Raw genomic sequence first — 15,000 nt, 5'->3', positions numbered from 1 at the left:
GGCGAACCTGGACATCTTGGACACGGCTGGACAGGTACAACATTTCCTACGACATCAGACGTGTTTAAATCTGAAATCTGATTTTTCCAAATTTCTATAACGGCAGTTGTGAGATCAGTGACTATGATGATGATTAATGCACATATATATTTCAATGTGTGTGTGTGTGTGTGTGTGTGTGTGTGCAGGCCGAATTCACAGCCATGCGTGATCAGTACATGCGTGCAGGTGAAGGCTTCATCATCTCCTACTCCATCACGGACCGGCGCAGCTTCCAGGAGGCTCGACACTTCAAGCAGCTGATCTGCCGTGTGAGGCGCACCGTGGACACGCCCCTGGTCCTGGTGGGAAACAAATCAGACCTCGCACCGCTCAGACAGGTACACACACACACACACACACACACACACACACATGGAGATGTAAATGAAGGAGGTGTAGATGAAGGAGATGTGGATGAAGGGGGTGTGACCAAATGGGGCGTGGCCCCCACAATAAAAAAACCTGTTTCACACGCTGTTTTGTTTCAGAAGATCTCACGGCACAACACCAGTAAAACGATTTGGCGTGGAGGAAACTTTCTGTTCTGAAGCTTCGTTTCCTCGTCAGCCCGTGTTTTCCTGTCGATAAAGACTCGTAGTCTTGCGTGTATATACGTGACGTGTCCTGCTCTCTCCACCAGGTGTCAGTAGAGGAAGGGAAGGACCTGGCGAGGGAGTTCCAGTGTCCCTTCTTCGAGACGTCTGCGGCATTCCGTTACTACATCGACGAGGTTTTCGCCGCCCTGGTGCGTCAGATCCGGCAGCGCGAGGCCGAGGCGGTGCGCAGCGGCGAGAGGAAGACGAGACGCAACCGCTCGCTCTGGAGTCGCCTCAAAGCACCGTTCCGTAAGAAACAGCACTCCGAGCACTGAGTCACGTGACGGGATGAGACGCTTAACTCCATCACCGTCCTCCTCCACCTGAACTCTTACCCCAGATCCATTACCATTTATTACCATTAAACACCACTTCTGAAAAGCCTTCCATCAGACACCAGCGTTTCTACGTGCAGGACACACACACACACACACACACACACACACACACACACACACACACAGCACTAGAGGATGACTTTTTCCTAATACTGTATGTAGTGAAACGTATTAAACTTGACGTTAGATACAGGGATCATACCGTATGATTTTTATTTCTAGGTTCAGGAGAACTGTAGTACCTCCGATTCTCCAGCAGGGTGAAACAGGAAAGTAGTAAAGACGTGAAGGTGGTTTTAGTGTTTTTTTTAGGAAGTATGAAGAACGTGAGTGAGTCTACACCAGGGTCTGATATGACATCGTTTTTTTCTCTCTCCAGCAAACCACTGAGTTTTATAACCGTCATTTATTCTATTTTTATGATATCATCGTTTTATACTGTTCTTCGTGGCTTTTTTCGACGCGTGTGAAAAAGAAGCTCCTGTAGTCCGAGCTTCTCTTCTTATTTACCTTTTCTATTAAATATTCATTGAGTGTTTGGAGCAATGTACAGTTTTTGAGAGACACGTCCAGTTCCTTTTGTTTCTATGCACCAAACACCATGTTCTTCACTAGGTGCAGGTTTCTTCATCTCAGAGCAGTTCAGTAGGATTGAGGAGCAGTGACTGGGCAAAACGTTCCATGATAAATACACTCCAGACGTCTGTCTGCTCTCTAAATGACACACAGAACTCAGACGTATTCGTTGCTTCGTCTCATCGTCTTGTACGGTGAAGTCGCTTCCAATGAGCTGCAGTCCAGACGGAATCACATGGTGCTGAACTACAGAATGGTTGCCATGTTGGTTCATTTTCACTTCCCTGCTCCAAAACAAACCCAAACCATTAAACTTCCAACTCAATGTGTGAGTGTGGGGGTGAGGGGAGTCTGATCACATCTTCTCTTCTGTTCTTCATCTTACACAAGATCTTCTGTTACAGACACAAATAGACTCCACACAACTTTTCATCCACTAGTTTGTTGCGTAGAAACAGAAGGAGCATTAATTTGTCTCTGTGTTTCTATACTTTTTACAGCCAGAGATCTGAAATCCACTGGACAGAACATTTAACAGTAACAGCATTATTGATTCCACACACACACACACACACACACACACACACACACACACACACACACACACACACACACACACACACACGAGACAAACTACAAACAAACCTACCACTTTTTGTTGTGGGGGAAGGGGGTTAAGTATCACCCTGTGGTAGAGCTGTTGGGACTTCTTGTTTTCAGATTTGCGTATGTAGCATATGGAGAAAAAAACGATTTCAGACCCTGAGGGTGAGAGTTTTAGAGCGTATAGAGAATGTGAGAAAAAGATGGAGAGAAAGAAAGAGATTGGAGATGTAGCTTAAATAATATATAGGTTGGGTTCAGTAGGTTGAAGGATCATGTGCAGGAGATTAAAGATGTTATGTAAAGTTTTTCTTTCATGCCAGTATTAGTTTTTTTTTGGTCTTTGTCCTGTTCTCTTTTGCAGGTTGGGTTTAAAAGTCCGTAGCCGATACGGTTCATACCCCAGAGATCCTCCTGTAACAGTACCGAGTGCCTGTAGAAGCCACGATATTAAACCCTGTGCACTTCAGAAGGAAGTACTGAGTCATTAGGTCTCGAGAAACATTTGCAAACTGGTGTTATTTATGGCAGCACAAACTCGGGGGAAAGTCCTGAGAGACGCAGCATAGGGACGTATATATCATTATTATAGGAGCAACGTATGATACTGATGTTAAACACAAACACAAAATGATTGATTGATTCATCACTGGAACACTGATGTCTGAGATTAGTCACGGAGAACGAGGTCCTGTTGGAGATTAGCATAGCGCTCAGGATCGTTCCTTCGTCTTATAGAGTGATGAGAAGCACCACAGGTTTGACTTCCTCTAGACGGCGTATAAATGTGACTCCTTGTTTTTTTTTTGGGGGGGGGGGGGGGGTTTGTGCAATTACTACACGTAAAAAATCTAAATGGTATGTTTGATTGTTGTGGGGTTTTTTTGTTTGTTTTGTTGAATTGTGAGAATTTTTTTTCCTTAATTGTGTGATCACAGATGCTATAATGCTATTTTCCTTAATTTATTTTTATCAGAGATTCTTGAATAAAAACGGGAGTAGCTGAGTTTTCGCAACTGTCTTTATTTCAAATTTACGTTCACATTTATGCCATTTCGCAAACATACAAAAGTGCTTTAAGTCTCCATCAAAAAAATAAATCAACACTGGTTCACTAGATTACAAACTTCAGTCCAAACATTGTAGACATGAAACATGGTGGTGGTTGTGTGATGCTGCAGGCATGCCTTTTCTTCAACAGGGCCTGAGAGAACTTCTCATAACCCTGAATTCTGAGCTCTCATAAAGAGATAACCTCCTGAAGGACACTTGTGATGAAGCTTAAGTTGGTGATGCAGCAAGATGACAATACAAAGAACCTTTTTGGAAGACTCTGAATCTCCTGTTAGAGATTCTTGATTAAAATGAATGTAGCTGAGTTTCCACCGTTGTTTATCTTAGTAAAAAAAAATGCTTCAAGCCTGCAACTATACTGCACATTTGTTATAATCGAATTAGCCAGATTTAAAAATTGAATGGGCAGATGATCCTGATACACAGGCAAGCCATCAGGAATAACACACTGTGAACTGAGGGCCACTGGCATGAAGTTAGCACAGCGTTTCTCAGGTCAAACATTGTACACATGCAACATGGTGGTGGTCATATGATGCTGCGCGGACGACTTCTGTTCCAGTTCCTGAGTGAACTTCTCTTAATCAATGAAAGAGATGCTAAAGAGATAACGTCCTGAAAGAGATTATTTCCGAAGTGGCTGAATAAAAGGGTTTTAGTGAAGAAAACTGGGTTCCTACACAGTGAAAGTCTGGTAGATATTATAAGCGTTTGGTTGCAGTTACTATAATTATGGAAGGGGGGATCAGGGGGCGATTACTTTTTTACATCAGCAGTTAAGGTGCTGCATAAACATTTTCCTGGAATAATTAAAAGAATTATTTTGGTTTTGGGAAAAAAATTTTTTTTTAAGAATCTGAGACATTATTTATAGTAAAATACGCAAAAACAGGACCTCAGTAGTGAGTTGGTGTGGGGGCAAATACTTTTGCACAAAACTTAATTTGGTATGTTTGGTATCTTTATTTAATATAAGGTAGCTCATTATAAAGTGGAATGATATATTTATATATAAATAAATGATTTTGTCTAAAATATGACGCCATTTATTTTTAACCAATCGCATCAATTGTACAATACAGCGAGCGAGACGAGTTTGTCCCTCTGCGGGAGCCGTAACCCGGAAGTCAGTGATAAACTGGCATTCAAAATAAAATAAATAAATAAAAACCGCTGCGTTTGCGGTAAAAACACGCGCGTGAAACCCGAAATCTCTCTCTTCACACGCGCGCCATTAGAACGTGTGCACGTGAGAGCGGCGCAGAAACGCGTGTTTTACTGAGTAAAGGTCAGCGGGAAGGAGGACGCGCGTGGACATGGAGACGTGGGTGAGATTCAGCGCTCAGAGCCAAGCACGAGAGCGCGTGTTCAGGTGAGATCACGTGACCGCGTGGACCTGAATTCATCCAGAAGGTTCCTGAGGTCGGTTCCAGTAGAACCAGTGTCCTGCATGTTATGTACAGATGGTGTGAGGTGAATCAGGTGTGTGCAGGTCTAAAGGTCCACATGAAGGTTCTCCAGAAACGTTCTCCTCAGGGTTCTTCTGAAGGGTCTCTTAAGGGTTCTTCTCAAGGTTCTCCTCAGGGTTCTTCTCAAGGTTCTCTAAGGGTTCTTCTCAAGGTTCTCCTAAGGCACCGGTGTCCAATCTTTTCCACAAAGGGCTGGTGCAAGCAAGTTCTCACCAAATGATACCAGTTTAAATCTTATTGTGTGAAAATGAAAATCAGATCAGGTGTGACTCTTTATTGGTTGGAATGAAACCCCCTGTCCTCAGGGTTCTTCTGAAGTTTCTCCTTATGGATTCTTCTGAAGGTTCTCTAAAGGGTTTGTCTGAAATATTCTCCTGAAGCTTCTCCAGGCCCGAGGTGTCAGGTGTTTCTCTGAACAAGAAAATTCAGGACATGGTTTATCTCCAGAATCACACTGTATATCTCAGAGATTTCTCTCAGTGAAAGTTTGATGAAGTAGGTTGTGTGTGTGTGTGTGTGTGTGTGTGTGTGTGTGTGTGTGTGTGTGTGTGTGTGTGTGAACAGGGCAGCACAGTATGCCTGCACCCTGCTCGGATACACACTGCACAAAGGAGGAGCTGCGGCTGAGCTGATAAGCACCATCAAGCAGCTGGAAGCTCATCTGAGTCTCAGCAGAAAGCGTACGTCCTCACGTCTCGCACGTGTCTCATCCTCACGTCTCGCACGTGTCTCATCCTCACGTCTCGCGCATGTCTCACTCCTTTCCTGTCAAATCTTTTTGTTCCAGACGTATTGACACGTGTGTGTGTGTGTGTGTGTACAGTGATGCGGTTAGGAAACTCGGCTGAAGCTCTGGAAGCAGCGAAGCGTGCGATTCATCTCTCCGACTGCGTCTTGCGTCTCTGCATCACCGTGTCTCATTTAAACCGAGTGATGTACTTCATCTGTGATAACCTGCTGTGGGCCGGAAAGACTGGACTGCTGCCTCGTCTCGACCAGGACAAGTGGAGTCAGAGATCCTTCAGGTCACCTTCTTCTCCTTCTCTCACTCTTTTATTCTCTTCTTATCCTCACGTTTCTCCTTCACTTGTCCTCACGTCTTCATGTTTCTCATTCTCAAATACACTCCTTCTCTCGTCCTCATGTCTCTTTGTTCTCACCTCTTCACGTTTATCATCCTCTCATCCTCACGTCCTCTTATCCTCTCATGCTCACGTTTCTCATATTCACGTGCTTATACACTTGCATATTTTCGTCCACACATTTCTCGTTCTCACAATCTCTCCTCCTCCCATACTGTTATCACGTCTCTCAACCTTGCATCCTCACGTGTTCACATTCCTTCTTTTCTTCCTTTCTTCTTTCTCCTGTTTATTTTTCTTTCCCTTCACCCCTCCCCCTCTCTCTGTAGGTACTACCTGTTTGCTCTGATCCTGAACTTGACACGTGACGTGTACGAGATCCACGGTTTGATGGAGCGTGAGCGGCGCACGTCCAAAGCGCACCTCTCGGGGGCCGTAGAGAACGACGAGTCCTCCTCGTCCACGCCGCGCTGTGCATCCGTCTTCTCGGCCAGGATCCAGCAGCAGCTGCGTCTGCTCTCAGCCGTCCTGCGCAGCAACCCTCCGCTCCTGCTGGACACGCTGAAGAACCTGTGTGACGTCTTCATCCCGCTGGACAAACTGGGTCTCTATCCCACAGGCTCGGGGTTCGTCGGGGCGTGTGGTCTCACCTCGTCCCTGCTGTCCATCCTCACACTGCTGCACCCCTGGCTCAAGCTCAAACCCTAAATCCACCGTGAGCCCACCATGAACCTCACGCCGTGACCCGAGTGTGACCTGAGACGCTGCCGTGAATTTCCCCGACCGACCAATCAGGACTGAGCGTGTCCATGATGTCACAACCATCAGAGGACCGGCGCGCATAATAACGAGGAGAACGTGTGTGTGTGTGTGTGTGTGTGTGTGTGTGTGTGTGTGTGTGTGTGTGTTATTTGTAACATTTCTCTCCAACACTACAGCGCTGCCGGATTCTCCATTCTGATTGGTCCAAAGTTGTCAATTGGCAAATTTTCTAATTAAAGCTAGCGCTAATACGCTATCGTTTCTATAGTAACACCGTACACTGATACTTCAATCCCTTTAAATTGATTTGGGAAATTTGCGTTATTTGTGTGTTTTTGGTCGTAAGTCTGTAATTCGAGATCATTTTTAGTAAAACGGTTTTAACACTTTTGTGCTGACTCGGCGGAAATAACTGATCTTCTCTCATCTCTTCAAATACCCAACAGACTGCGTTCGATATCTTTATTATCTGTCTAATACGAGGTGATCTGGAGATAGAAGTTCCTTACTGTATCGTCAAAAGTTTGTGGACACCTGACCATTCCATTGAGGATCTCATTCCACATCTAGTCTCCAGTCGCTCTTCTAATAAGCTCCACTCTTCTGGGAAGATGTTCCTCTGGATTTTAGAGATTTCATTCGAGGTGTTAGTGAAGTCAGATACGGCTGTAGGAGATGTAGTCAGCATTCATGTTCATCCCAACGTTCTTTGATAGGGATGAGGGAGATCCTCCACACATTTCCAACCCATGGAGATCTTTGTGCACAGGGGCATTGTGATGCTGGAACTGGTTTTCTAGTTTAATCGAAGTGGAGAATTTCATGTTCCAGCATTTAAAACTGTGTGGTCCAAGTTTCTGCTGAGTGTCTGCAGAAGAACCGCATACTGGCGGGAAAGTCAGGTGTCCCAATACTTTTGGAATCAGAACAAACCGGATGATGAAACCTACTGAAACTGATTTATTTCTGATGGAGGAAAATGTGTCCTCAGGATTTACTGTTCTGCAGAAAATAAAAGTGTTTGTTATTCAACAAATCGAGTTTTAGCTCAATGCAATGTTTTTTTTCTCTTAATAATAAACTGAATTACTGTTTGTCGTTTCACTACAGACGTCGTACACGTTTTCACGCGTTTTATTTTCCTCAACAACAAAATAAACACGTCCTCTTAAAGACACCAGGGTTTTTTTTCCTTCTTCTTCAATAAAATCACTGACACACCTTTTGGTTTTTTTTGTCCCCTAATTTTTAATCTAAATATTTTAATGTGCCATATAAGGAAAAAGAGGCGGGGCTTAACACCTTTGTCCTGTTTTGGGTGGAGCTTATTCCAGGACCTGAAAAATTGTAACCAAACAAAACCTAATCAGAATTCTTGCACTCACTGATGCAGTGGGATTTACCCCCAGCTTTATTTATATCTGAAGAGTCTCTGGAACAAAGCAGGAAAAAATGAGAGCAAAACATTTCAATTTATACACACGGTGTGCCCAAAAGTATTGGGACACCTGACTTCTCCAACCACACGTGGTTCCTCAGCAAACTGAACCAAACCAAAAACAGAGGCACACAATTGTACAGGACGTCTCTGGTGCAGGAGCATGAAAGGGACCCGAATCTGTTACAGCATGACGATGCTCCTGTGCACAAATCCAGCTCCACGAAGATCTGCTTTCCATGGGTTGGAGATGGTGGAAGATGGAGATGGTATCAGTCTTATGGTTGGGTGTCCACAAACTTTTGGCCATATTTTATCCACCTAATTAGTGTCAGGATGGAGCTTTTGCTTGGTTTTTATTGAATTCTGCTCTAGTTAGCAGGAAGTTTAAAACACACACACACAGGTAGAAATGTTCCTCCTGCAACGTACCACGTAACCACCAAGGGGCGCATAAACATCATATTTTGCCAGTTGTCCGAACTTTTTTGTAAATTTATTTCATAAAACTCATATACGCCATTCTGACCCTGTGCACGAAGTATTGGCACCCCTGTGCATCATCTGTCTGTGGAAAGGAAGAACTTTTGAGTACAGCACTGGTCCTCATTATTCTTTATACAAAGATTGTTCATCCAAATTCAATAAAAAAGACCTTAAGACTGACAAGATGCTGAAAAGCTTAATAACAATGTTGTGACACCTACAAACACACACACACACGCACACACACACACACACACACACACCATGAGTATAGGTGTATGCTAATGTGGCTCACACACGAGCTCAGTTTGAGACACAGACTGTGTGTAGGCATCTAGCAAACGTAGGGTACAAAAAACAAACAAATCGTTAGTAGGAAGAATGAGTTCTTCTTCAGATCCAGCTGTTTATCTGGCGATAAACCAAACGCTGAATAAAACCCGACTGGTTTGAACAAAAACTTCAGGTTCCTGAGGTTCTTCTCAATCACATCATTCTCACACTTCTAGAAAATCAGAACACAGAAAATGTATGTGTGTTTTCTTTTAACAAAACCAGCTATCATGATCATGATCAGGGGTTTATGGTATTCACCAAAAGTATGTGTGTCCCTGATCATCACACCTTTATAGGATTCTTCTCCATATTGTCTGACCACAGCTGTATTCCCAGGAACTGTTCCAGCATGACCATAATCATCTACACAAACCTGAGCTTCAGAAAGTCATGGTTTAGTGCAAAGGTTGAAGTGGAACAACTCGAGTGTCCTGGGCAGAGCTTGAACCTCAACATTCTCAACCTCATCAACATCCTCTTCCTCCTCAACCTCCTCAGCCTCCTCAACCTCTTCTTCCTCCTCAACCTCCTCAGCCTCCTCAACCTCCTCTTCCTCCTCAACCTTCTCAGCCTCCTTAAACTCCTCAACCTTCTCAGTCTCCTTAACCTCCTCAACCTCCTCAGCCTCCTCAACCTTCTCAGCCTCCTTAAACTTCTCAACCTTCTCAGTCTCCTTAACCTCCTCAACCTCCTCAACCTTCTCAACCATCTCAGCCTCTTTAACCTCCTGAACCTGCTCAACCACCTCAGCCTCCTTATCCTCCTCAAACCCACTGAACACCTTTGGGTTGAACTGGAACTGGAGGCTCTTTACAGTGTTCACAGCATCAGTTGCTGATCACATGACTCGAATTTTAAACCCATACGGCCATGTGGTGTGAATAATCCTCCATGTGAGTCATTTACTTCTGCTCTGTGTGTGTGTGTGTGTGTGTGTGTGTGTGTGTGTGTGTGTATATGTGGGCTTGTTTGTTGACACCTGGAGGGTCTCCCACAGCATGTTTATTCATCAAGAGTTCATTAGACCTAATTAGTCTCTCGATCTCTCTCTGTCTCTCTATCTATCTTTCTCTCTATTCAATCTCTCTCTGTCTCACTATCTCTCTATTCCCATTTATATCTCTCTATCTTATCTCTCTCTGTCCCTATATCTCTCTCCCACTTGACCCATCTTTCTCCCAATCTCTCTCTGTCCCTATATCTCTCTCTCTCTCTCTCTCTCTTTCTCTCTCTCTCTCTCTCTCTCTCTCCCATCTCTCTAATTCACATTCAGACTGTGATGTAACACCATGTTGTATTATATCTAGAACATCTGAAACATTATAACAACGAGAGCAGAAGAAGAAGAGTGAAGAAGAACAGATGCTGAACTTGTCCACCTTCTCACCCAGAAGATAAGAGAATTGTCCTCTTTGTCTCTGGTTCCACTCAGGGCTGATCACTGAAAGCTCTGCTTCCTCCTGTGTGTGTGTGTGTGTGTGTGTGTGTGTGTGTGTGTGTGTGTGTGTGTGTGTGGTTGTCACTGTGCTTTATTGTTTAGACGTCATTCATGATGGATGGATTTCTCTTCAATAGGAAACCACCCTGAAGATCCTTGAGATTTCTGTAGATGTTTCCACTCATTAAAGACTCGTTCAAAATGAATGAATCGGTCTCCAGACGACTCGTTCTGCTGAGTCGGTTTAAAGACTCGAATCGTTCCAGAACGACCCGTCAATACCAGACGCCCACGTCTGCAGTCTGACCGTGGTGCAAAAACACGGTGACGATATCGAAGACACCCACGTGCCCACGTGCTGAGTATCTCCATGGATATCAAATGAGAGAATAAACACTGTTCATTTTCATTCAGACGCAAGAAAAAGCCATAGAAAGAAAAGATACTCATTTTATTGCTCCCTGGAACGTCACACACATTTTCATTTCTGTAAAAATCCAAGAAGGAGGAAGCAGTGATTCAACACACACTTTTGAAGACTATAACATGGTTTTTTTATCTATTGCTGCATACGAAGACGAAACGTATGATTCAACATCCGTGTGTGAATCCGGGTATCAAATCCGGTTGCCACCAGATCTGCAGCAGTAAAAATATATAATAATAAATAAATATTTTAAATTCTGGGTTACTTTTGTGTTAAAAAGCTTCATGATCCATGTGACTGAAGCTTTAACCTGCATGATCTGATGGTTCTGCTTGTGTTTACACTTTCAGTCTGCACCTGATCTCTCTCTCTATCAGACCTCATAACCTTCTGACCACAGCCACGTTATTATCGCTGCCTCCATCACCTACAGCCATTATTTTACGTGACTCAGCGTACGCAAGCATATCCGTGTAGGACGGATTGTTTACACCCCCCCAGTGATCTCCATCATCATCGCCATCATTGATAACCGGTGATTACTATCTGAGCTGCTACTCGTTTATGAATCATTCTCACACACTTAGTGTTTGGTGTGAACTGTACAGCACAGAACAGAGTACAGAGAACTGTGAGTAAGAGGAGATCAGACAGTGACAGCTCACATGGTCTAACACACACACACACACACACACACACACACACACACACACACACACACACACACACATACACTTTAGCGACAATTGTAGTGTAGCACTTTAATCGCACATTTTTATCAGTTGTAACTGTACCATACATTTATACCTTTCAGGTGTTGAATACTCTAATCAACATGTGTAAATATTGACGCTTTATGCAAATGTATGTTTATTATTCGTGAAACCAAACTCAACATAGAGCATGAAGACAAAATATTCTTGTAAAAGCTTTTAATAGTAAGTATGGTTTGTTTCCACACGGACGGTTTTAATCGCCGGATGTGCGCATCATGGCGGATTCTGGTGCTCGATTTCAGACATCAGCAAAACAAATGTTTAGTGATTAAAAATGATTTTTTTTTTGCTGGAGTTTATTATTTTAAGGTATTTTAATATCTTCTGCATTGCCAAAAGTATTGGGACACCCGACTTTTCCACCCATATGTAGTTCTTCCTCTGAATGTTGGGGACACAAATGTATCGGACGTCTTTGGATGGTGTGGTATAAAATTTCTCCTTCACTTGAACTAGGAGACCCAAACCTGTTCCAGCATGACAATACGTCTATGCACAAAACCAGATCCGCGAAGATCTGCTTTACATGGTTTGGCAGTGTGTGGAAGATCTCCTGCTCTAGAGCTTTGGATGAATATGAACACTAACTGCACCCCCAGGCCTCTTCATCTCTCCTCAATACACTCGTGGCTGAATGAATCTCCATAAATCTAGTGAAGCATCTTGATGATAAAACTCTGATCAACAAGCTAACAAACCTCTCTCGTTGGATATGTGGCTGGGTCTCCTTTATCTTAAGCATTGATTTTGGACACCAGGATCACTGGAGCTTTGGTCTTCAAAACAGTCCATCTACAACTGGTACGAAAGTTTTTCTGAAGCTACTTTATGAAAAGTATAGTTTTTCACTCTACTCTGACCTCCATCTTTATTCATTTAGAAGGAACCACAAAACATCATCCGAATGCTCTCTAAATGTATTAGGATGTTTTTCTGTTTTTCCGATATTGGGCTTTTAGTGATATTAAGTTCTATCACAGGGAGGTAAAGGGTTTCCTGTTCCTGTTCAGCACTGAGGTGGACGGTCTTGAGCCAAATGTTCAGATCTGAGTCACGTTTCCTACTTTGTTCTGCTGAGCTGTTGGATGTTTGAAACAGTTAAGCGGATTGATGAAGAAATGCAGTCTGATCCCTCCGTGTAGCTCTGCTGAACTTACTGCTACACCAGGAATGTTAATAATCCTGTGATTGCGCTTGTTGGTTATTAGTGCAGCTGAAGGTCGAAGTTTACATTCTACTAAGTAACAAGAGCTGTGGAAAGATCAGCGTTTTGGTTCCTGTACTGTACTTAGACTACAGGACCATGTGAACACCTGAACATCACACCTGAGCTTCTGCATCGGCTTTTAACCACCTGAAAACACCTTCTCAGAAAAAAACATCCTTCCTGATTTAATCCCAGCAAATAAAGCTAGAAGGGAGTAATTCATTATGCAGTGAGGGAGCGAGAGAAGGAGGGAGCGAGAGAAGGAAGGAAGGAAATTAGGTAAAAAAAAAAAAAAAAGAATAGATAATTAAGGAAAGAAGGATGGAAGAAAGGAAGAAGGATGTGAGGAGGGAGAAAGGATAGAGAGAAGAAAGGGAGATGGTAAGTAAAGAAAGGTAAGAAGCAAAAAAGAAATGAAGTAGGCAAGCAGAAAGGAAGGAACAAAGGAGGAAATGAATGAAGGAAATAGGTAAGTAAGTAAGTAAAAAAAGAAGGAATAAAGAAAGAAAGAAAGTGGTTAAGTAGGGAAGTACTGTAAGTAACGAAGTAAAGAAGAAAAGACGGAAACAATGACAGAAGGAAGGAAGGAAGGAAGGAAGGAAGGAAGGAAGGAAGGAAGGAAGGAAGGAAGAAAATTTGGAAAAGTAGGTAAGTAAGTAAATAAAAAAGGAGGGAAGAAAGAAAGGGAAGTAAGGAAATTGGTAAGGAAGTTAGAAAGTAGGAAGAGGAAAAGGAGGAGGAGGAAAAGATAGAGAGAATGGAGTAAGGAAGAAATAAAGAAAATAGGTAAGGAAAAAAGGAAGTATGTAAATAAGGATGAATGTTAGGAAGTAAAGAAAAAGAAAAGATGGAAGGAAAGAAGAAAATTAGGAGAGAATGGAGAAGGTAAGTAGGTAAGTAAGTAAGTGGAAAAGGAAGGAAGGGAAAAGGGAAGGAGGTTAGGAAGTAAGGAAGGAATGATAGAAGAAATAAAAGTAGGTGGATCAGTAAGAATGGAAGGTAGAAAGATCCACTGCTCTGGGAAACTGGAGATATGTGTTACGGCTGTGGGGATTCGTGTTCATTAAGTCATTAATAATCTTTCTGAGATGTTGAATGGAGAACGAGGCCTGGGGTTCAATCAGCACATATACATAAACTCATTAAAGGATGATCCTGGAACTGTTTCTGCTCATTACATAATGGAACTGAAGCGATCTGAACATGACGAGTGAAAACAGAGTCTTAAAGGGGTTTATAATAAATAAATAAATAAAAGACGCCTTTGACATCAACATTAATGGACGGTACATTAAGAACAGCTCTGTCAGCATGGCTAGATGTTGCTATGGCAGCAATGCAGCAAGGAAGCTCCAGCAAAGAACTTGTTTCAACTCTCTGAACTTCATCACCTCCAGGAGACCAATCATGTGTTTTATACAATCCACTGATACTAAACAGGAAGTGTTTTACCAACATGAGCATTCTCCAAAAAATACACTACACGGACAACAGTTTGTGGACACCTGACCATAAGATCACGTTCCATCTCCATCTGCTCTTAAAATAAGTTCTACTCATCTGGGAAGATGTTCCACTAGATTTTGTGGAGATTCGGGTGCTGATGTAGGTGAGGTGAGGTGAGAAGGTCTGGGGTCCAGTCACGGTGAAAAAGTCATCCCAAAGGTCTTCAACAGGGATTAGAGCTCTATAGCAGGAGATCTTTTCCATTTCTGTAAACGTGGCATCTGCTTTAAAAACCTTTAAATACCTGCGTGAACTCCTGAATGAATCTGAACATTTTTATCATGCTTAATGAGAACAATGTGTCATGTAAGGACCCTCAGAACCCCCCAGAGATCCACATTTAGTGATTCAAAACATTGTCCTCGGTGCTGTTGTGCAGTGACACGGTCACGGTCGGTTCACTCACGCTGTGCTCAATGTACGACTGATTTTCTTTTAATCGACTTTAAAGCTCCAAATATCGTTTTACTGAAGAAAAAAACACGCAACAAAACAAAATCTACAAAAAAAACACAAACCCACAGTTGCGACGCAAAATCTTTTCTGAAGAACAGAAAACATTTATATCTATTTTATTATTTTTTTTAAAGAAAAAGATCATTAGTCTTTCACCTGTTTCGTCTAAAAGGAAATAAGAAGAATCCGAATGCTAGGAACCACTGCTAGTTCACTAATGTCCTGCTTGCTGTTAGCTGTTCTTCACACCAGGGATCTTCATCCTTTTGTACACATTTCGTCTTCATTCACTCATAGAATAACGTCCATTCTTCTGGGAAGATTTTGTGGAGATTTGTGTGTGTGCAGGCAGAACGTTCTTGTGACTCTGTATTAGCTTTTTGAGACG

At 42.8% G+C, this 15,000-nt stretch overlaps 2 protein-coding genes across 2 annotated transcripts in view; both read left to right on the top strand.

Annotated features, from left to right (window-relative positions):
- rit1 (Ras-like without CAAX 1) overlaps window positions 1-3,167 on the top strand; it is an 8,539-nt gene extending 5,372 nt beyond the window's left edge. The window contains exons 4-6 of the mRNA XM_083545269.1: window positions 1-34; window positions 189-380; window positions 683-3,167. The exon at window positions 1-34 is cut by the window's left edge and continues 40 nt beyond it. Of these exons, the coding sequence (XP_083401395.1) occupies window positions 1-34; window positions 189-380; window positions 683-913 (457 nt within the window). The 3' untranslated portion in view covers window positions 914-3,167. The remainder of the gene's footprint in view (window positions 35-188; window positions 381-682) is intronic.
- Window positions 3,168-4,311: 1,144 nt separating this feature from the next.
- pex11b (peroxisomal biogenesis factor 11 beta) lies at window positions 4,312-7,719 on the top strand. Its single transcript, XM_083545262.1, has 5 exons — window positions 4,312-4,427; window positions 4,484-4,601; window positions 5,263-5,378; window positions 5,522-5,723; window positions 6,110-7,719. The coding sequence occupies exons 2-5, from the start codon at window positions 4,546-4,548 to the stop codon at window positions 6,486-6,488; spliced, it is 753 nt and encodes a 250-aa protein (XP_083401388.1). The 5' UTR covers window positions 4,312-4,427; window positions 4,484-4,545; the 3' UTR covers window positions 6,489-7,719.
- The last annotated feature ends 7,281 nt before the right edge of the window (window positions 7,720-15,000 follow it).

The sequence above is a fragment of the Silurus aristotelis genome (assembly GCF_946808225.1).
Source record: "Silurus aristotelis genome assembly, chromosome: 6".
NCBI classification, from domain to species: Eukaryota; Metazoa; Chordata; class Actinopteri; order Siluriformes; family Siluridae; genus Silurus; species Silurus aristotelis.
This window is presented reverse-complemented; position numbering and strand designations above follow the sequence as displayed.